Source organism: Littorina saxatilis, linkage group LG14, assembly GCF_037325665.1.
Source record: "Littorina saxatilis isolate snail1 linkage group LG14, US_GU_Lsax_2.0, whole genome shotgun sequence".
Lineage (NCBI taxonomy): Eukaryota > Metazoa > Mollusca > Gastropoda > Littorinimorpha > Littorinidae > Littorina > Littorina saxatilis.
Window position 1 is genome coordinate 45,371,193 of NC_090258.1, and position 16,491 is coordinate 45,387,683.

Sequence of the window (16,491 nt, forward strand, 5' to 3'; positions counted from 1 at the left end):
TCATAGTTAGGATGTGCAATGATTCATAGTTGGGATGTGTAATGATTCATAGTTGGGATGTGTAATGATTCATAGTTGGGATGTGTAATGATTCATAGTTGGGATGTGTAATGATTCATAGTTAGGATGTGTAATGATTCATAGTTGTGTAATGCTTCAGGTGGGCTTCACAAGAGGCCACAATTACTTTCACTGGTCTAACTCGCATGTCAGTGTTTGATTTCACAATACACAGTCCAAAAAACTGTTACATTCATAATGTGTCCAAACATTCTCTTTTACTACAATTAAGGCAATTTTAGAAAACATTCCTTTCTTACTGTTAGATTCAGCGTGCATTCATTCTTTACTTTGTTACCGTTAAGGCGATTTCAAGCAACAACCATATTGTTCATCTATGTGTCCCATTCATCTAATCCACTAGATTTGATTCCATTCATCTAATTCACATGGTTGTATCCCATTCATCTAATTCACATGGTTGTATCTCATTCATCAAATCCACATGATTATAACCCATTCATCTAATCCACATGATTATAACCCATTCATCTAATCCACTAGATGTTATCCCATTCATCTAATCCACATGATTGTATCCCATTCATCTAATCCACATGATTGTATCCCATTCATCTAATCCACATGATTATAACCCATTTATCTAATCCACTAGATGTTATCCCATTCATCTAATCCACATGATTGTATCCCATTCATCTAATCCACATGATTTGATCCCATTCATCTAATCCACATGATAATATCCCATTTATCAAATCCACATGATTTGATCCCATTTATCTAATCCACATGATTTTATTCCATTCATCTAATCCACATGATTTTATTCCATTCATCTGATCCACATGATTTTATTACATTCATTTCATCCACATGATTCCATTCATTTTATCCACATGATTTCATCACTACCCCATTGCCTTTATCTACATGATTTCATCACTATTACTTACATAATTCAATTAACAAAATTTAAAAAAAAAATCAATCAGGAAACCGTGAAACAATCAAATCAAAACAAAACAAAACAAAACAAAACAAAGCCAGCAGTTGTGGTCTTTTTAAAACAGGTCACCAAAACACCCTGGTAAAAGTCCAGCTCCCGTTACCGTGCAGAGTCAACATAACATCTCAAAGGTCTGAGCACATAATAATATCTGGACCGTCGCACAAAGAGAGAGTGTATTCATACGACCGCCGCACAAAGAGAGAGTGTATTCATACGACCATCGCACAAACAGAGAGTGTATTCATACGACCGTCGCACAAACAGAGAGTGTATTCATACGACCGTCGCACAAACAGAGAGTAAATCTACAACTTAGCACAAAGAGAGAGTGTATTCAAGAGAGAGTGTATTCATACAACCGTCGCACAAAGAGAGAGTGTATTCAAACAACCATCGCACAAACAGAGAGTAAATCTACGACTTAGCACAAAGACAGAGTGTATTCAAGAGAGAGTGTATTCAAGAGAGAGTGTATTCATACAACCGTCGCACAAAGAGAGAGTGTATTCAAACAACCATCGCACAAACAGAGAGTAAATCTACGACTTAGCACAAAGAGAGAGTTACTCTACTCAGTGGTCATCATCGACCAAAAATATCTCTCTGGTGGTTCAATATGAACTCAATTACTTTCTGCTCAAACTTGGCGGCCATCAGACTGACGATGGGATTCGTTTCCAAAGGTCGCATCAAGGTCGGGGCAAAGACAATGGATAGGTTTTCTGCGGACATCATGTTTTTTGCTTTGTGCTCAGTCAACCTGCACACGTAAACAATGGTCAATGTAGCTCTGTGGTCAACATAGAGTAAGTGTGTTGTCAGGTTCAAATTACCTCTGTGGTCAGCATAGAGTAAGTGTATTGTCGTACGTGTGTTGTCAGGTTCAATTTACCTCTGTGGTCAGTATAGAGTAGGTATGATGTCAGGTGTCAAGGTGTGAAAGTCAGCAATAAGTCAATATAACACTCACCTGACTGACCAGTTAGATATTTCAAGGTCTACAACTCATTGATAACAGTCAATATAACACTCACCTGACTGACCAGTTAGATATTTCAAGGTCTACAACTCATTGATAACAGTCAATATAACACTCACCTGACAAGGTGTGCTGTCAGGTATTTCAAGGTGTGAAAGTGAGCAGGGGGCAGTCTAGCCATCACATCCTTCATCTGTTTCACCGTCTCCTCCTCGGCCATATTATCCTTCTCTGTAACACACAAAACAACATTATCATCTCTTTCACCATCCCCCTCGGCCATATTATCCTTCTCTGTAACACACAAAACAACATTATCATCTCTTTCACCGTCTCCCCCTCGGCCATATTATCCTTCTCTGTAACACACAAAACAACATTATCATCTCTTTCACTATCTCCTCCTCGGCCATATTATCCTTCTCTGTAACACACAAAACAACATTATCATCTCTTTCACCGTCTCCCCCTCGGCCATATTATCCTTCTCTGTAACACACAAAACAACATTCTCATCTCTTTCATCATCTCTTTCTGTAACACACAAAACAACATTATCATCTCTTTCACCATCCCCCTCGGCCATATTATCCTTCTCTGTAACACACAAAACAACATTCTCATCTCTTTCACCATCTCCTCCTCGGCCATATTATCCTTGTCTGTAACACACAAAACAACATTCTCATCTCTTTCCTTCTCTGTAACACACAAAACAACATTCTCATCTCTTTCACCATCTCCCCCTCGGCCATATTGTAATTCAATCAAGTTTGCGTTTTAATGAAACAGATCCTGTGATTGGTCAGAATGCCCCAACTCATTAAAAATCCATTAAGAACCTGCTGGCGAGGCCCATTGATACAGCCTCAACTAGTCTCGGTTAGCTTTAAGGGTCATTTTACAAGTGGGAAATATGAAGGCCAACGAAATACCGAGACCATAAGGTATGCGAAGTGATGACGTCGAATACGTGACGGAAGTTGATGCATGAATTCTTCCGGACTACGTCAGTCAATTCCAAAGATCGCTTCTGTGATGAAAAGAATTTGTTTTAGAGTTTGCTGTCCACAAACCCGTCAAAAAAAGAAAGGGAAAATGTGTGTGAAAGAAAACAAAACAGGAGCAGAGTGATACGATAGGAATACAGAAACATATTTCTTGGGACTTGACCCTTGCAGGTTGGTGGACTGAAAGTAGTGTGTGAACAGAACAGAACCGATTCTGTCTGTTTACAACCGCATGAAAGCAGCAAAGAGATCGTCGTCATATTGAATTACAATAACATGCTTCCATTTGAAACTTCTCGGTCTTCATCGTGGATTGACGCCCTCCCAAAGTCTAATTGAAGCCTCGAAGTTTCAAATGGAAGCATGTTAATGTGTAATTACACCGGCACGGTTGGCCTAGTGGTAAGGCGTCCGCCCCATGATCGGGAGGTCCTGGGTTCGAACCCCGGCCAGGTCATACCTAAGACTTTAAAATTGGCAATCTAGTGGCTGCTCCGCCTGGCGTCCGGCATTATGGGATTAATGCTAGGACTGGTTGGTCCGGAATAATGTGACTGGGTGAGACATGAAGCCTGTGCTGCGACTTCTGTGTTAAAATGTCAAAGCAGCACCGCCCTGATATGGCCCTTCGTGGTCGGCTGGGCGTTAAGCAAACAAACAAACAAACAAACAATGTGTAATTATCCTTCTCTGTAACACACAAAACAACATTATCATCTCTTTCACCATCCGTTTCAACACTTACAAATAATGTCCAACATGGCCTTTCAACACGTACTGATAATGTCCAACAGGGGCTTTCAACACTTACTGATAATGTCCAACAGGGGCTTTCAACACTTACTAATAATGTCCAACAGGGGCTTGCAACACTTACTGATAATGTCCAACAGGGGCTTGCAACACTTACTGATAATGTCCAACAGGGGCTTGCAACACTTACTAATAATGTCCAACAGGGGCTTGTAGATGTCAAAGGTGATGAGCGGGATGGGAAGCAAGCGGAAGTACAACTTGAGGGCGCTGCAGATTGTGTTGACGTCTTCGTACTTTGTTTGGCTGATGTCTGTGTTCTCGCCATCTACACACACACACACACACACACACACACACACACACACACACACACACACACACACACACACACACACACACACACACACACACACACAATCACACACACACAATCACACACACACAATCACACACACACACACACACACACACACACACACACACACAATCAAACACAAACACACACACACACACACACACATACATACACAATCAAACACAAACACACACACAAACACACACACACACACACACACACGGTATAGTGTCATTGTTCAGCTTCCTGGTCTGGCATTACTAACGGCAACAATGTCTGATGTCTGTATCTGCACATACAGTGTCATTGTTCAGCTTGCTGGTCTGGCATTACTAACGGCAACAATGTCTGATGTCTGTATCTGCACATACAGTGTCATTGTTCAGCTTGCTGGTCTAGCATTACTAACGGCAACAATGTCTGTATCTGCACATACAGTGTCATTGTTCAGCTTCCTGGTCTAGCATTACTAACGGCAACAATGTCTGATGTCTGTATCTGCACATACAGTGTCATTGTTCAGCTTGCTGGTCTGGCATTACTAACGGCAACAATGTCTGATGTCTGTATCTGCACATACAGTGTCATTGTTCAGCTTCCTGGTCTGGCATTACTAACGGCAACAATGTCTGATGTCTGTATCTGCACATACAGTGTCATTGTTCAGCTTGCTGGTCTAGCCTTACTAACGGCAACAATGTCTGATGTCTGTATCTGCACATATAGTGTCATTGTTCAGCTTCCTGGTCTGGCATTACTAACGGCAACAATGTCTGATGTCTGTATCTGCACATACAGTGTCATTGTTCAGCTTCCTGGTCTAGCATTACTAACGGCAACAATGTCTGATGTCTGTATCTGCACATACAGTGTCATTGTTCAGCTTCCTGGTCTAGCCTTACTAACGGCAACAATGTCTGATGTCTGTATCTGCACATACAGTGTCATTGTTCAGCTTCCTGGTCTAGCCTTACTAACGGCAACAATGTCTGATGTCTGTATCTGCACATACAGTGTCATTGTTCAGCTTCCTGGTCTAGCCTTACTAACTGCAATGATGTCTGTGTCTGCATACAGTGTCATTGTTCAGCTTCCTGGTCTAGCCTTACTAACGGCAATGATGTCTGTGTCTGCATACAGTGTCATTGTTCAGCTTCCTGGTCTAGCCTTACTAACGGCAATGATGTCTGTGTCTGCATACAGTGTCATTGTTCAGCTTCCATGGTCTGGCATTATTAACAGCAACAATGGCTGATTGTATGCCTTTAGTTACATGTAGATCATGTAGATCTGATTGCAAAATTTTTAAGTAAATTTTCATTTGATTAATATACTTACCCAATTCTCATGAATGCATTGACTTCAGTCTCACATGCTAGATGTCGAAAAACCACTCAAATTACCTGCCCTTAGAAGGGTGGTAACCAAGCAAAACGAAACGCCATAGCCGTTGCTATGAACTGACCTTGCTCAGTTACCCATAACACCCTGCGCACCACGTGAGCGCCAGCATCCGTAATAAGCATTCGATACTATTAAAACACCCCAAGGATATAAGTCAGCGGGGATGGATGGGATCGGGAGGGTATTAACAATGAGAATTGGGTAAGTATATTAATCAAATGAAAATTTACTTAAAAATTTTCCATTAAATTACATATTCTTACTCCAATTCTCATGAATGCAGATTCCACCTAAAGGTGGAGGGAACCCACTTATGTCCTTGAAAGAACCTGTCCTGCAGCAACCAAGACCGGCAACAAACTGAAGCCGACAAAACGAGTGCAGGAGATATCCCGAAGATAAAAACCGATGAAAACCTCATCTGATCTCCAGTAAGCAACGGCTATGGCGTTTCGTTTTGCTTGGTTACCACCCTTCTAAGGGCAGGTAATTTGAGTGGTTTTTCGACATCGAGCATGTGAGACTGAAGTCAATGCATTCATAAGAATTGGAGTAAGAATATGTAATTTAATGTATGCCATTAGTTACATGTAGATCTGATTGTATGCCTTTAGTTACATGTAGATCCAAACATACCGCCCCCACAACCTCATACCCTTAACCCAGAGAGAGACAGAGACAGAGAGAAGCTGGAGTTCTTTTCCACCAAGTGCCGAAACACACGAACCACCTTTGGAAGCAAAACCCATTCAAACAGGATAGAGTATTTTAGAGCTAATTTCTTAGCCCTATATAAACTGTTCTGGTTACGCTAAGAAAACCAATATCACACAGGCACACAGCAGCTGCAAGACCCCATCACTAACAGAACTCTACAATCCACAGGTGTCTAGCCAGCGAGCTATAAATAGCTTGCGCTTTCCAAGGCCAACAACTCTGCAGAGCCTGCTGTGAAGGGCAACAGTAGTCTACCTGTCACATTTAAAATAATCAAAATTTAATGTGCAGGACCTTACCTTTGTCGAAGGCAACTCGAATGGCTTCAACATCATCATGAAAACCAGCTAGTCTGTACAGGCCTTCTGTGTCCAGTCCTGTAAAAAGATATGAAACAGTAGAACACATACATGGTAACAATGAACAGTAGATCACATACACTCTAACACTGAACAGTACATCACATACACTCTAACACTGAACAGTAGATCACACACATGGTAACACTGTACAGTAGATCACATACACTCTAACACTGTACAGTACATCACATACACTCTAACACTGAACAGTAGATCACATACATGGTAACACTGTACAGTAGATCACATACACTCCAACACTGTACAGTAGATCACATACACTCTAACACTGTACAGTACATCACATACACTCTAACACTGTACAGTAGATCACATACACTCCAACACTGTACAGTAGATCACATACACTCTAACACTGAACAGTACATCACATACACTCTAACACTGAACAGTAGATCACATACACTCTAACACTGAACAGTAGATCACATACACTCTAACACTGAACAGTAGATCACATACACTCTAACACTGAACAGTACATCACATACACTCTAACACTGAACAGTAGATCACATACACTCTAACACTGAACAGTAGATCACATACACTCTAACACTGAACAGTAGATCACATACACTCTAACACTGAACAGTACATCACATACATTCTAACACTGAACAGTAGATCACATACACTCTAACACTGAACAGTAGATCACATACATGGTAACACTGAACAGTACATCACATACATTCTAACACTGAACAGTAGATCACATACATAGTAACACTGTGCAGTAGATCACATACACTCCAACACTGTACAGTAGATCACATACATGGTAACACTGTACAGTAGATCACATACACTCTAACACTGAACAGTACATCACATACACTCTAACACTGAACAGTAGATCACATACATGGTAACACTGTCCAGTAGATCACATACACTCTAACACTGAACAGTAGATCACATACACTCTAACACTGAACAGTACATCACATACACTCTAACACTGAACAGTAGATCACATACACTCTAACACTGAACAGTAGATCACATACACTCTAACACTGAACAGTAGATCACATACACTCTAACACTGAACAGTACATCACATACACTCTAACACTGAACAGTAGATCACATACACTCTAACACTGAACAGTAGATCACATACACTCTAACACTGAACAGTACATCACATACACTCTAACACTGAACAGTACATCACATACATTCTAACACTGAACAGTAGATCACATACACTCTAACACTGAACAGTAGATCACATACATGGTAACACTGAACAGTACATCACATACATTCTAACACTGAACAGTAGATCACATACATAGTAACACTGTGCAGTAGATCACATACACTCCAACACTGTACAGTAGATCACATACATGGTAACACTGTACAGTAGATCACATACACTCTAACACTGAACAGTACATCACATACACTCTAACACTGAACAGTAGATCACATACATGGTAACACTGTACAGTAGATCACATACACTCTAACACTGAACAGTAGATCACATACACTCTAACACTGAACAGTAGATCACATACACTCTAACACTGAACAGTACATCACATACACTCTAACACTGAACAGTAGATCACATACACTCTAACACTGAACAGTACATCACATACACTCTCACATACATTCTAACACTGACCAGTAGATCACATACACTCTAACACGGAACAGTAGATCACATACACTCTAACACTGAACAGTAGATCACATACACTCCAACACTGAACAGTAGATCACATACACTCCAACACTGAACAGTACATCACATACACTCTAACACTGAACAGTAGATCACATACATTCTAACACTGAACAGTACATCACATACATGGTAACACTGAACAGTAGATCACATACATGGTAACACTGAACAGTAGATCACATACACACTAACACTGAACAGTAAATCACATACACTCCAACACTGTACAGTAGATCACATACACAATAACACTGAACAGTAAATCACATACACTCCAACACTGTACAGTAGATCACATACACACTAACACTGAACAGTAGATCACATACACTCCAACACTGAACAGTAGATCACATACACACTAACACTGTACAGTAAATCACATACACTCCAACACTGTACAGTACAACACATACATTCTAACATTGAACAGTAGAACACATACACGGAACACTGAACAGTAGAACACATACACTGAACAGTACAACACATACACTGAACAGTGAACAGTAAAACACATACATGTCAACAAAGTAACCAACTGTTGTGTATTACTGAATACGGTCCATGGGATGATTATTGTACTGTTGTGTATGACTGAATACGGTCCATGGGATGATTATTGTACTGTTGTGTATGACTGAATACTGTCCATGGGATGATTATTGTACTGTTGTGTATGACTGAAGTCGGTCCATGAGATGATTATTGTACTGTTGTGTATGACTGAATACGGTCCATGGGATGATTATTTTACTGTTGTGTATGACTGTATACGGTCCATGGGATGATTATTGTACTGTTGTGTATGACTGAATACGGTCCATGGGATGATTATTGTACTGTTGTGTATGACTGAATACGGTCCATGGGATGATTATTGTACTGTTGTGTATGACTGAATACGGTCCATGGGATGATTATTGTACTGTTGTGTATGACTGAATACGGTCCATGGGATGATTATTGTACTGTTGTGTATGACTGAATACGGTCCATGGGATGATTATTGTACTGTTGTGTATGACTGAATACGGTCCATGGGATGATTATTGTACTGTTGTGTATGACTGAATACGGTCCATGGGATGATTATTGTACTGTTGTGTATGACTGAATACGGTCCATGGGATGATTATTGTACTGTTGTGTATGACTGAATACGGTCCATGGGATGATTATTGTACTGTTGTGTATGACTGAATACGGTCCATGAGATGATTGTTGTACTGTTGTGTATGACTGAATACTGTCCATGAGATGATTGTTGTACTGTTGTGTATGACTGAATACTGTCCATGAGATGATTGTTGTACTGTTGTGTATGACTGAATACTGTCCATGAGATGATTATTGTACTGTTGTGTATCACTGAATACTGTCCATGAGATGATTATTGTACTGTTGTGTATAAGTGAATACGGTCCATGGGATGATTATTGTACTGTTGTGTATGACTGAAGTCGGTCCATGAGATGATTATTGTACTGTTGTGTATGACTGAAGTCGGTCCATGAGATGATTATTGTACTGTTGTGTATGACTGAATACGGTCCATGGGATGATTATTGTACTGTTGTGTATGACTGTATACGGTCCATGGGATGATTATTGTACTGTTGTGTATGACTGAATACGGTCCATGGGATGATTATTGTACTGTTGTGTATGACTGAATACGGTCCATGGGATGATTATTGTACTGTTGTGTATGACTGAATACGGTCCATGGGATGATTATTGTACTGTTGTGTATGACTGAATACGGTCCATGGGATGATTATTGTACTGTTGTGTATGACTGAATACGGTCCATGGGATGATTATTGTACTGTTGTGTATGACTGTATACGGTCCATGGGATGATTATTGTACTGTTGTGTATGACTGAATACGGTCCATGGGATGATTATTGTACTGTTGTGTATGACTGAATACGGTCCATGGGATGATTATTGTACTGTTGTGTATGACTGAATACGGTCCATGGGATGATTATTGTACTGTTGTGTATGACTGAATACGGTCCATGGGATGATTATTGTACTGTTGTGTATGACTGAATACGGTCCATGGGATGATTATTGTACTGTTGTGTATGACTGAAGTCGGTCCATGGGATGATTATTGTACTGTTGTGTATGACTGTATACGGTCCATGGGATGATTATTGTACTGTTGTGTATGACTGAATACGGTCCATGTGATGATTATTGTACTGTTGCATTTGCCCCTTTTCTTCACTGTCTAGTACACACAAACACACAGACAGACAGACAGACAGACAGACAGACAGACAGACAGACAGACGGACAGACAGACGGACAGACAGACGGACAGACAGACCTCTTTTCTCAATCTCCTTGACACATCTCTCGACGACAGAGGGCAGGGTTTGCTTGTTGGCCTTGGAGACGGTGGTGAGGTCCACGCCGTACAGCCGCTTGATGTACTTCATGTTAGGCATGCACTCATTGGGCATCTTCTCTGAGCACTTCTTGTGGGTCTGAACCCCACAGTCTGCACAAACAGACATACATCTATCATATCACATTGGGCATCTTCTCTGAGCACTTCTTGTGGGTCTGAACCCCACAGTCTGCACAAACAGACACACATCTATCATCACACATTGGGCATCTTCTCTGAGCACTTCTTGTGGGTCTGAACCCCACAGTCTGCACCAACAGACACACATCTATCATCACACATTGGGCATCTTCTCTGAGCACTTCTTGTGGGTCTGAACCCCACAGTCTGCACCAACAGACACACATCTATCATATCACATTGGGCATCTTCTCTGAGCACTTCTTGTGGGTCTGAACCCCACAGTCTGCACAAACAGACACACATCTATCATCACACATTGGGCATCTTCTCTGAGCACTTCTTGTGGGTCTGAACCCCACAGTCTGCACAAACAGACACACATCTATCATCACACATTGGGCATCTTCTCTGAGCACTTCTTGTGGGTCTGAACCCCACAGTCTGCACAAACAGACATACATCTATCATCACACACACACACACACACACACACTCACACACATATCACCACACACACACATCTATCACCACACAAACACATCTATCACCACACAAACACATATATCACCACACACACACACACACACACACACACACACACACACACACACCTATCATCACACACACATCTATCACCACACGAACACATCTATCACCACACACATACACACACACACATCTATCATCACACACACACATCTATCATCACACACACACACACACACACACACACACACACTCACACACATATCAACACACACACACACATCTATCACCACACAAACACATCTATCACCACACAAACACATATATCACCACACACACACACACACACACACACACACACCTATCATCACACACACATCTATCACCACACGAACACATCTATCACCACACACATACACACACACACACACACACACACACACACACACACACACATCTATCATCACACACACATCTATCATCACACACACACATCTATCATCACACACACATCTAGCAATTCACACACGCACATCTATTATCACACACATCTATCATCACACACACACATGTAGCATTACACGCACATCTAGCATCACACACATTTATCATCACATACACATCTATCATCACACACATATCTATCATCACACACACACACACGCCTTTCATCACACACACATCTAGCATTACACGCACATCTATCATCACACAAATCTATCACCACACACACACATCTATCATCACACACACATCGATCATCTACACACACATCGATCATCACACACATACATCTATCATCACACACACATCTATCATCACACACATCTATCATCACACACACACACACACACACATCTAGCATTACACTCACATCTATCACCACACACACACATCTATCACCACACACATACACATCTATCATCACACGTGCACAGCCGCTTGATGTATTTAAAGAGACCCCGATACTACAGCAATATTACCCAATATTGACGGACTGTGTGATGATATCTTCTGCTATAGTCTGATGAGACAGTGATATCAAAATCGAGACCGGAGGTTGATAGGTCTCGATTTTAATATCACTGTCGAAACAGACCAATAGCAGAAGATATCGTCACACAGTCAGTCAATGTTAGATATATTGCTAATTCTCTGGACATTTTGTAATTACTGTAAAGAAATTACAAAAGTATTTGTCTCAGTTTTGGCTGTTCCATATCCCTCCCTCTGATTATTATTTCTTTTTGTTCACTCTTTTCTTGTATTTTTCAGTATTTCAAAATGTCTTTTCTTTCAAAAAGTCTTTAGTCACTTGCTCAACTAAATTCTGGGATAATTACATTTTCATATATATTTCTTTGTTTTTCTTCTTCTTCTTCTTCTGCGTTCGTTAGCTGAAACTCCCACGTACACTCGTGTTTTTTGCACGAGTGGAATTTTACGTGTATGACCGTTTTTAACCCCGCCATTTAGGCAGCCATACGCTGTTTTTGGAGGAAGCATGCTGGGTACAGACCTGTTTACCCCCATAAGTGTTTTGGAGTAATGCTCAGCCCCAAAAATAGTAATCCTGGCACAAAAATAGTAATCATCCAGCATTCGTCGCCAATTACAACGCCGCGGCACATGACAACTGTGCCTGCGAAACGCAATCATGCACATATATCCATCATTTACAAACAAAACACATCAGTCAGTTTTTGTAGTCATCATAATTTCAAAGAAGATCACATGAAAAGCACATGCATCACTGATTCTTTTTCTTTTGCTCGTAGTAGGCCTTTTTCAGTGTGTCAAGCGCTTCTCTACTGTACTTGCGCTTGCCGAATGAGTGAGGGCGAGACTTCACCACTAGAATAAGGCTCTCCAGCGTCTCATAAGACAGACATGATCTCTGGTCAGTCCTGTGCTTTTTCACCCCATTTTGCCATTGAAAAAAACAATGCCAAACATGTGAATTGATAAAAAAAATTTAAAAAAAATTTTTAAAAAAATTAAATTTTTTTATTTATGAAAATTGTAGTCTTGACACGGATAGCGGAATGGCGTATTTTTTGCAGAAAATCGTAATAAATTACGCCAAAATCGTAAGGGTAAACAGGTCTGTGGGTATGGATTACAGGATCTTTTTCGTGCGCACTTGGTCTTGTGCTTGCGTGTACACACGGGGGTGTTCGGACACCGAGGAGAGTCTGCACACAAAGTTGACTCTGAGAAATAAATCTCTCGCTGAACGTGGGGACGAACTCACGCTGACAGTGGCCAACTAAATACAAATCCAGCGCGCTACCGACTGAGCTACATCCCCGCCCTTGTTTGTTTTTAAATGTAGGTGTTTTTGTTTTTGAAGTGGGGAAGCAATAAAGAGGTCGTCGATATCAGTTTTGCACTGAGCTCAGTTTTGCCCAATTGATCAATGGAAATCCACGTAACATATGAAATAGCAATATACCCTCATACCGTGGACAGCAATAGACCCTGTGATTATGTGGACAGCAACAGACCCTGATACTGTGGACAGCAATAGACCCTGTGATACTGTGGACAGCATTAGACCCTGTGATACAGTGGACAGCAATAGACCCTGTGATACTGTGGACAGCAATAGACCCTGTGATACTGTGGACAGCAATAAACCCTGTGATACTATGGACAGCAATAAACCCTGTGATACTATGGACAGCAATAAACCCTGTGATACTGTGGACAGCAATAGACCCTGTGATACTGTGGACAGCAATAGACCCTGTGATACTATGGACAGCAATAAACCCTGTGATACTGTGGACAGCAATAAACCCTGTGATACTGTGGACAGCAATAAACCCTGTGATACTATGGAAACAATAAACTCTGTGATACTATGGACAGCAATAGACCCTGTGATACTGTGGACAGCAATAGACCCTGTGATACTATGGACAGCAATAAACCCTGTGATACTGTGGACAGCAATAAACCCTGTGATACTGTGGACAGCAATAAACCCTGTGATACTATGGAAACAATAAAATCTGTGATACTATGGACAGCAATAGACCCTGTGATACTGTGGACAGCAATAGACCCTGTGATACTATGGACAGCAATAAACCCTGTGATACTGTGGACAGCAATAGACCCTGTGATACTATGGAAAACAATAAACTCTGTGATACTATGGACAGCAATAGACCCTGTGATACTGTGGAAAGGGTTAGACCATGTGATACTGTGGACAGCAATAGACCCTGTGATACTATGGACAGCAATAAACCCTGTGATACTGTGGAAAGCAATAGACCCTGTGATACTGTGGAAAGCAATAGACCCTGTGATACTGTGGAAAGCAATAGACCATGTGATACTGTGGACAGCAATAGACCCTGTGATACTATGGACAGCAATAAACCCTGTGATACTGTGGAAAGCAATAGACCCTGTGATACTGTGGAAAGCAATAGACCCTGTGATACTGTGGAAAGCAATAGACCCTGTGATACTGTAGAAAGCAATAGACCCTGTGATACTGTGGACAGCATTAGACCCTGTGATACTGTGGACTTTCTTTTCTTTCTTTCTTTATTTGGTGTTTAACGTCGTTTTCAACCACGAAGGTTATATCGCGACGGGGAAAGGGGGGAAATGGGATAGAGCCACTTGTCAATTGTTTCTTGTTCACAAAAGCAGTGATCAAAAATTTGCTCCAGGGGCTTGCAACGTAGTACAATATATTACCTAACTGGGAGAATGCAAGTTTCCAGTACAAAGGACTTAACATTTCTTACATACTGCTTGACTAAAATCTTTACAAACATTGACTATATTCTACACAAGTAACACTTAACAAGGGTAAAAGAAGAAACACAATTCGTTAGTCGCCTCTTACCTAGGTTAGCTTTCATCTGTACAATACACTGATTTCATTGAATGAACCGAACTTGGGCAGCGTACATTCACTTTGATTATACTCACATACATTTGCCCCTCTTCTTCAATCTCTTATACTCACATACATTTGCCCCTCTTCTTCAATCTCTTATACTCACAATGTTCCTCTTCTTCAATCTCTTATACTCACATTGCCCCTCTTCTTCTTCAATCTCTTATACTCACATTGCCCCTCTTCTTCAATCTCTTATACTCACATAGCCCCTCTTCTTCAATCTCTTATACTCACATTGTCCCTCTTCTTCAATCTCTTATACTCACATTGCCCCTCTTCTTCTTCAATCTCTTATACTCACATTGCCCCTCTTCTTCAATCTCTTATACTCACAATGCCCCTCTTCTTCAATCTCTTATACTCACAATGTCCCTCTTCTTCAATCTCTTATACTCACATTGTCCCTCTTCTTCTTCAATCTCTTATACTCACATTGTCCCTCTTCTTCAATCTCTTATACTCACATTGTCCCTCTTCTTCTTCAATCTCTTATACTCACATAGCCCCTCTTCTTCAATCTCTTATACTCACATAGCCCCTCTTCTTCAATCTCTTATACTCACATTGTCCCTCTTCTTCTTCAATCTCTTATACTCACATTGTCCCTCTTCTTCAATCTCTTATACTCACATAGCCCCTCTTCTTCAATCTCTTATACTCACATTGTCCCTCTTCTTCTTCAATCTCTTATACTCACATTGCCCCTCTTCTTCAATCTCTTATACTCACATAGCCCCTCTTCTTCAATCTCTTATACTCACATTGTCCCTCTTCTTCAATCTCTTATACTCACATAGCCACTCTTCTTCAATCTCTTATACTCACATAGCCCCTCTTCTTCAATCTCTTATACTCACATTGCCCCTCTTCTTCAATCTCTTATACTCACATAGCCCCTCTTCTTCAATCTCTTATACTCACATTGTCCCTCTTCTTCAATCTCTTATACTCACATAGCCCCTCAATCTCTTATACCGTACTTTCCGGGTCATAAGGCGCGACTTTTTTCCTCGAGTTCGACCCCTGCGTCTTGTATAACGAAGCGTCTAATCCGTGTATGAAATACGAAAAAAATCAAAGAGACCGCCTGAGTACCAGTCAAACAACTTGTGATAATGCATGTTTCAGCTACTAGGTACTGCCCTGGCCAAGTTTCCTCGAGCTCTCAAGCCACCC

General features: G+C 40.9%; 1 protein-coding gene across 8 annotated transcripts in view; it reads right to left on the bottom strand.

The window, feature by feature from the left end:
• Nucleotides 1–259: 259 nt before the first annotated feature.
• LOC138947874 (N-chimaerin-like) overlaps nt 260–16,491 on the bottom strand; it is a 55,503-nt gene continuing 39,271 nt past the window's right edge. For 7 of the 8 annotated variants that reach the window (XM_070319440.1, XM_070319439.1, XM_070319438.1 and 4 more), the window contains 5 exons: nt 10,695–10,868; nt 6,554–6,631; nt 3,966–4,103; nt 2,132–2,243; nt 260–1,793 (listed from right to left, as the gene is read on the bottom strand). In XM_070319440.1, coding sequence (XP_070175541.1) covers nt 1,616–1,793; nt 2,132–2,243; nt 3,966–4,103; nt 6,554–6,631; nt 10,695–10,868 — 680 coding nt within the window. In that variant the 3' untranslated portion in view covers nt 260–1,615. The other variant, XM_070319442.1, reaches the window with a different exon arrangement.